At 31.5% G+C, this 7,986-nt stretch overlaps 1 protein-coding gene across 1 annotated transcript; it reads right to left on the bottom strand.

The window, feature by feature from the left end:
- Positions 1-2,194: 2,194 nt before the first annotated feature.
- On the bottom strand, positions 2,195-7,211 carry LOC108326351 (protein YLS7). The gene is made up of 4 exons (XM_017559812.2): positions 6,932-7,211; positions 5,740-6,731; positions 4,252-4,526; positions 2,195-3,166 (listed from the first exon to the last, which is right to left on the bottom strand). The coding sequence occupies exons 2-4, from the start codon at positions 6,584-6,586 to the stop codon at positions 2,363-2,365; spliced, it is 1,926 nt and encodes a 641-aa protein (XP_017415301.1). The 5' UTR covers positions 6,587-6,731; positions 6,932-7,211; the 3' UTR covers positions 2,195-2,362.
- Between the last annotated feature and the right edge of the window lie 775 nt (positions 7,212-7,986).

Raw genomic sequence — 7,986 nt, 5'->3', positions numbered from 1 at the left:
TAAGGTGTCGATTTTTTTATCTCTAATTGATATACTATTTTTAAATACATTTGTTGATTCTACTATATGGTTTTGTGTGCTATATGTTTTAATTTTGGGATTTTCATAAAATTTTCCAATTTTGTAAATTGTAAAGTTTTGGAATAATTTCAATTTGAATCTTATTAATAATTGATACTAGATTAATAGATAGTCCAAAAATAGATTTTAAATCTAATTCAATCTCACAATTTATAAAATAAAGTTTATATTCACCTTATATATTATAAATTGGTCTTACTTATATATTATAAATTGGTCTTACTTATATATTATAAATTGGTCTTACTATGTGAAACTGACAAAAGTGTCTTATATACTAAATTACTTATTTATACATGCATGTTACTTTTATTTAAGATGTTTTAAATTCAATTTCATTTTTGTTTTAACTCCATATGCTAATAGATTCGTTTTTTAAGTTGTTTATATCTTTATGTGCTTCTATTTAAAAAATTTAATATAAACTTCACATTTCTATATATTTCAATTTTTTAAGCTTCCTACATTTGCATGTATTTCTATTTAAAAATTGTAATCTCAATTTCATGTTGCTCTAATTTTATTATAGGATTAATTTTACAATATAATTTAGGTAATGTTATGAGAGTTGTATTATAAGTATTCATACATAATCAATTTTGTTATACTATCTGAAACACGGTTGATCAGAACTTTATTACTAAATATATATCATTATCAGATTATTTAGTATGATGTTTTAGTTATGATGAGAATATTGTTTCATTATGCTTTTTAATTATTATTATGTTATTATTAACTATGTTCTTTTGGAATCTGTTGTTGAATGATTTTGTAGATTGTAATTTAGCTTTGCAGATTGTTCATCAAAAGCACAAATAACATTTCCATGTTGTTGTACAATCATTGTATAATTCCCTAAAATAAACCAAATGAGAGTTTTTAAGTTGAGCCACAAGCTTGAAATTGGATGGGTTTTTTTTTTTTGCTTTTGGATTTGGGATTCCCATCGGTCTTGCTATCAGTTATTTTCTCTTTATTTATGTTTATGAAGGTAATAATTACATACAAATTACATGAAATGGATTTCAACATAATTTTGTATTCATTAGTTCCTTTATTTCCTTTTAGATACAAGTTTAAATATAATTTTGTTTGTTTTAACGAGCTAAGTAATGTCTTCTTGTGAATTTGTGTACATTGGAATTATATATAATAATGCTTCTTTTCTTATCTTAGTCTTGGAAACTTTGACATTAATTAGCAGTTTCTCTGTGAAAAATAAATAAACATATTCTGTCTCCTTAACCAGTATTGTTGCTTTAGGACAGTTCATTTGTTCTATTTTTGTTTCTGGTGAAATTTTATGATTTTCCAGTTATCATTGATTAATGAAAAACTGTGTTTATGTTGTAAATATTGGAAAAATGCTTACATTGAATACTTTAGTTTGCGAAGGAAGCTAAAAATTTAATTGTAAATTTTAATCACATGTTTTATTACTCATTACTAATTAATTAATGTCAATTTTATAATTTAAAATAAACAATTTCATATATAAATACTATTTTAATCTTATTATCATTATTCTTAGTATTATTGTTATTAATAATATTATTATTAGTATAATCTATAGTTATTATTAATATTGGTATTATTAACTGTATTTTTTATATTTCATTACTTTAACATAAAATAATCAATATTAAAATAATATTATTTATTTTTAATTAATTTTTTATAAAAATATTGTTCTCATATTATCAAATTCATTATTTAAATATTGTATATATGAGTACAACATGTAAATATAATTATGTAAATAAATTATTTATTTTAATATAATAACTATTATTTTAATTTTTAATCCATATTTAGAAAAGAAAAAAAAAAACAGAAAAAGAACCGTACTTTCGCACGGATCTTAGACTAGTTTTATAGAAAAGAAACTAAGAATAGATTGAAATACTACCTAGAAATAACTCAATTTGGCTTCCTTTGCCAAATTCTCAAAAGGCTGGATAGCTTAAAAAGGTAGCAAAATATGTTGAAAGGTTATTGGAAATCCACCATTTTCCTCTTGGCCTTTCAGACAATTTTCCAAACAAGAACAGTGTTTAGCTTTAAACTTCAAAACAATGTTTATCATTCCAATATCTAAGAATAAATTAACTTATCTATAACAAATAAATATATTATATTATTCTATGAAAATATTCAAGTGGTACAACTACCTTTATCCCTCCAAAAAGACAGTCAGATTTCTACACAAGTCGCAACCTATTGACTCGAGTGCAGAAGCACATCACAGAGCTTAATAGTAAAAAAAAATAAACAAATCTCATGATGCACTTCCACCTTCAAATTCTCTCCTAATAATTTCAAAAACAAGTTCATTCCAGGTATCAACAGGGCCTGGCATGCACCAGTGCAAGCAATCCTGTGGTGGTGGCCTTCCATCAGGGCCACGTTTTGTAATCTTATTTGGGTCAGGACTCCTGTAGGGGCCAGGGTGACCATCATGCCTGAACTGAAAGGCTTCAGTGATATCCATTAGCCTCAACTTCGATCCATCTGTTGACTTTTCCAAAGCACGTTTAAAACCTGTCACCTGTTGCTCATGCATTATGTTTGTGTGCAAGTTTTCCACCCCTTCACCAGGTGCTAGAGGCTTAACCTTCCCTGTGCATGATCCACCAGTGTTCCATGCCCCACCCTCATAATGGTCAGGTGAGTAGGAACGCACAATTGTAAGCCCTTTGTAATTTGGAATTGTAGCAATAGCCGTTAGAATTGTTTCAACAGATATACCATAAGCTTTAACACTGTCAACTTTCATCTCCCGAGACTTGTCTGGCCACCACAACTGTCCTCCCACTATCTCATTGTTCAAAATGTACACAGACTTCTTGGCAAACCAATGACCAGAAGAAAGAACCACCACATCAAAGTTTGGGATGTGTTCCATCAACTTCTCATCTGGGGCATCAAGATGGAGCTTATCTACACCGGCTGGAGCATAATCAAATGGTTCGGTTGTTAGTTTGACAAGCCACGAGGACCATATCCTGACAATCATAAAAGAAGTGGACCTAAAATAATAACGTTGCATATTATGATTTCCCCGATTCTTCGGTGTCTCTACCTGAAAGTACAAAATTTTAGTTAAGCTTCTCACCGTCATAACTCACATAATCCGATATCCAGAAACCTACGTATGTGAATATGTATATTTATAGTCAAATGCATGAAACTGCCAGGAAACAAACCATTTTTTATCGTGAACATGGCATGGTGCAGGTGTAGCACCAAGGCCACACGATAACTCCATCCACTTGGAGCTGTCTGACCTTCTAAACATTTTTATCAAGGATAAATATCACAGATAGATGTCTCAAATAAAAGTAATCAGGTGTTGCATCAAGATGCCAAAAAGGATGTATTTGAAAAGTGACAAGAGGTTTTCTTGAAAGTTTAAAATCTAAGCTTGTATGATTTGATAAGCAACCAAATCAATAAGAAAGACAATTTATTTCTTCAGGTGACCCTAAACAAAACAAATATGAATGCCAAACTATGATCACATGTTGATGATACAATCCCAATCTGTTTCTTTAAAGAATTATCATGCTTATGTCAATAATTCAGGATACAAATTTCTTTAAAGCCACCCCATACGTTTCTTTAAAGAATTATCATGAAGTCCTTCCCTTGAAAGAGTAGCCTTTAGATTATCTATGATTTGCAGTAAATGGTGGGGTTGTCGGCTGGAGTGCTAATGGAAACAGACGGAGATATGGTGGAAATGGGGTAAAACAGCAGTAAAAGGAGACAAAACGATAAGAGGACATCAGAAATAGGGAAGAAACACATTTTTTTGGAAAAAAAAAAGGCAGTAATGAACAATGGGTCCACCCGGCGGGCAAGGATTCAACTAGGCTCTAGTTACTATGTATAAGTAATGATAGATAGTCATATGATGGAATACTTGGATCTCACAAGCACGACAAAAGAACATATTATATATAGTGTACATTGAATTGAAATACAAAGAGGTGGACCTTGGCCATTACAGTAACATGTATCTAAAAGATTGTAATCACGAAAAATATGTAGCAGCCATAAGAAGATATTAACAATGACAAGTTAGCAAAACACTGAAAGTATGTATCATCTTAGAATCATTTTATTTTCCACACAAATTAGATCAATAAGGAATAAAAAAATAACCTGCCACAGAATACACAACATTGATTCCATCTGGTTTCGGGCTACTGAATCTCCAATGAAAGCCAAGGTCTTCCCTCTCATCAGCTCCAAAAACTTTTTCGGATCAAACCGTGGGAGGTCACACTGAGAGGGCTTCCATCGCCAATTTTCATAATCCTTGTCAGGCCTCCCATTACCCTGACAATTCTGCATCTGTGTCAGTACAGGGCATGAATTGTTTGTGTATAATGGTCCCAACGGATCATGTATCCAATGTCCATGGTACAGATCACAACCTGCCCATCAGAACGTTGAACAACAATTAAAAAATTCACGACACACTGTAATTCCAAACGATATAATAGAGAAAAAAGGTTATCCCTCTATATATATGAGGAATTTTAGTATCAAGATCCAACTTCCAACAATTAACATATTTTGAGAACATTCAAAAATATGAAGCAACACAGATGAAATCTCTTTACTTCAAAAAACACAAGAGTAAGATCAATGGTTCGGATTCTATGTTTGTTTGTATGTGTTGACCAATATTTGTGGGTGGTGTGGTAAAGTACCATTAGTGGTTAACAGAATATGTCCAACAAACCTTACTTGAATAGACATTGATATGATCTTAGAAAATGAATTTAAACTTAATTCAACTCTACAGAAAACCAGCTTGCAAAAGTAAGATTTATACTCACTTATATATTATAATTTGGTCATTCACACAACACTAACTTACTCAAGGCACAGTGGCAAAATTCCAACCCACAACATAATCAGTTTTATGCTCCCCATCATATTTATGAATCGTGGATAGCAGTACATAGCAACCAACTCTAAAATGGGAAGTGGGATGGCTGATACTTTAAATATTAAATAAAAGATACATAATTTATACTACATATATAAATACACAAAAGTAATAAATAAAGAAATTAAAGATAAATAACATCACACTTATTATTTTACACAACAAACTACATCATAAAATTAGGGACAAATCAAAATTTTACCGATAAATATCCTTAAACAACAATATTTAGGCGTAAAAACTGTTTTAAATCTTGAAAAGACACAGATAGTGGCTGAAATCAAAAGCGCTATTATAAGATAGCATATAGCAAGATAGTTGCTATTGCAAATAGTTTCAATTGTAAGATTTGTCATACAGTCTGCATAATTTATACTATCTATATGCAGTTAAATTCTCAAAAATGATAAAACCTATGCAGAATTCATTTCATAATTAACAATATAAAATCAGAAGTGTCTTAAACAAAATATACAGGTAAAATACAAATAAAAGTTTCCTAGATAGGAATCAATGATCATCCAAAGTTATGAATCGTGAACAATGGAAAACAATCTTCACTCTTAATTAACCCTACTGAAAATTCACACAAAGACCAAAACAAAAGGAAGGGTACACAGTGACTCATGCACAACAAGCTAGTGTAGGTGAAAAGATTACAAGTGAAACCTGAATTTACCAAACCAGCTTACCAGCAGAGGATGTGCTTTCTGGCTTCTCTACGGAAGCTGGAACAGCAGTTGATGTGGAATCATCAGAAGACGGAGAGGTCTCATTTGATGCGGTACTTACAACAGTAGACTGGTTGATCGAAGCCACAGAAGCAGGTTCTTCCATTCTAATATTACCTGTTTCATTGGAAGAATTGGAACCTGCCAATGGCATAGTTTTACTTGAATTCGAATCAATTTGTGAATTTTCTTGAGCAGGCAAGCCACTATTGGCTATATCTACACTTTCTTGAGCAGGCAAGCCACTATTGGATGCATCTGCACTTTCTTGAGCAGGCAAGCCACTATTGGCTACATCTGCACTTTCTTGAGAAGGTAGGATACTGTTGGATACATCCGCACTGTCGCCAACAGTAGTCACTGGCTCTCCTGAACTAGAAACTGCGGGATCTTTGTTCACTTCCTTGTTCATTGGAACGTTCATTGGAGTAGACTGACCCAAGTCTACTTGCGAGTTTGCTTTAGTATTAGTTTGATCTATCTTACTATCATTAGACACATCATTGGAAATTGAGGAAGATTGCAGATCCTCAGACGGCGGTTTATCATTCACATGATCTAAACTCGTATTCCAGTGACCATCATCAATAGAATATTCATTCAATGGAGAAACAGGCAAATCTAACTTTTCTGAACTACTTACACTATAAAAATAACCCTGAACCCTGGAACCAATTGGGGATGATACAAGAACCCAGGAAGCACAAAATAAGAAAACAGCCAATGCTCCTACTATAACTACAATCCAAGAAAGCGGCCTTGGATGAGAAGATGCTCTAGGAGAACCTTTGAGAGCAGTCCAAGCCATGTCATTCGTTTAATAATAAAGCTCAACACTAAATCCCGAAGCACGAAATCTTTCAAAACCATACAAAATATCTAAGCTTTCAGTGATGAGAAACACAAAGATTAGGTAACTAGTGCCTGAGATTAGATCAATCCCGAGAGAAACCCTGTCATAACCACAAAAACACATAAATCAAAAAATTGTGACCGAAAATATGAAGAGGCGGAAATACCTAAAATTTGTCTTTTAAATAGGAAACAAATTTCAAGAAAATGAACATACCCGAAAAGAAAATGTACACCAAAAAGAAAAAAGAAAAAGAAAAAAAAACAGATTTGGAAGACATAATGAAAGAAAAGCATAAACCTTAGTGAGGATATTTTTCGGATGTAGAATGAAGAGAATGGTGAAAATGTTGGATCACCGAAACAACGAGGAAATTGGGTGCAGTGCCAACAAGTTTTGCCTTGTGTTTCCGATGCCTGACCCAGTGCCCGAGGAATGGAAGGTGATCGAAAACAGAGAGAGAGAGAGAGAGAGAGAGAGAGAGAGAGAGAGAGAGAGAGAGAGAGAGAGAGAGAGAGAGAGAGAAAGAGTCTCAGATGTAGCTGATCGACAACAAGAATCTTACCTAAAATTCATGGCCACTTCAAACTTCTATATGACTTGCATGTGCTTTTTTACCTTTCGCCGATGGTTCTTCATAAGAAAAGAGGTAAAATAAGTTTTTCCCCTTTAAGGGTTTAAATTTAATATTTAAAATGTCCATTTTTAATCTCGCAAACTTTAAAATGCATTATTTTTTAACTGAAGAATAAAATAAAATTGAACTTTAACTATTTCAACAAAAATCCAAAACATATTTTATCAAAAGATATGACAGTTTTGATAATGGACACACTTCAAATTCAAAGTACAATGGATCATGTAGCCAAATATCCCGTTATGTTTGGACAATTTAGACAATTTAGTTTTATCTTTAATTTATTGTCGTTTTTTTTAAATAAAATCTTGAATTATTTATTATTTTAGTTGGGTTAACTTATGTTTAACTCAGTTTCTTTAAATAATGTATCGACATTAAGTTTGGTAAACGAAAATAATATAATTACTAAAATTGATTAGTTAGATTCTCCAAGATCATTAAAAATAATAAATAATTCAAGTTGTCACATGTTGACTAACTACTAGAATGTGAAATTGATTTTATTTTGTTTTTCTGAGGGTGAGATATTTAAAAGTGGAATGATTTTTTTAAATTATATGCAATTTTTTTTTAATGAATTGTTGCTAGCTTTGATCATTGTATAAAACAGTATATATATTACTATTCAAGTTCTTCTTTTTATTGTTGTTTAAGATTTTCTTTTAAAAAAAAGAAGGAAATACAATAAATTTTATTGACTTAAATAAAATATTTA

The sequence above is a fragment of the Vigna angularis genome, chromosome 3, assembly GCF_016808095.1.
Source record: "Vigna angularis cultivar LongXiaoDou No.4 chromosome 3, ASM1680809v1, whole genome shotgun sequence".
Classification (NCBI taxonomy): domain Eukaryota; kingdom Viridiplantae; phylum Streptophyta; class Magnoliopsida; order Fabales; family Fabaceae; genus Vigna; species Vigna angularis.
Note: the sequence above shows the minus strand (reverse complement) of the source record. Positions and strands in the feature narration are given on the sequence as shown.

Excerpts from the sequence above, each read along its gene's own strand:
- LOC108326351 (XM_017559812.2), bottom strand. The coding sequence starts at position 6,586 with ATGGCTTGGACTGCTCTCAAAGGTTCTCCTAGAGCATCTTCTCATCCA. Across the intron at positions 4,527-5,739 it reads AGAAAGCACATCCTCTGCTG|GTTGTGATCTGTACCATGGA; the intron begins GTAAGCTGGTTT and ends TCTGATGGGCAG. Across the intron at positions 3,167-4,251 it reads TGTTGTGTATTCTGTGGCAG|GTAGAGACACCGAAGAATCG; the intron begins GTTATTTTTTTA and ends TTGTACTTTCAG.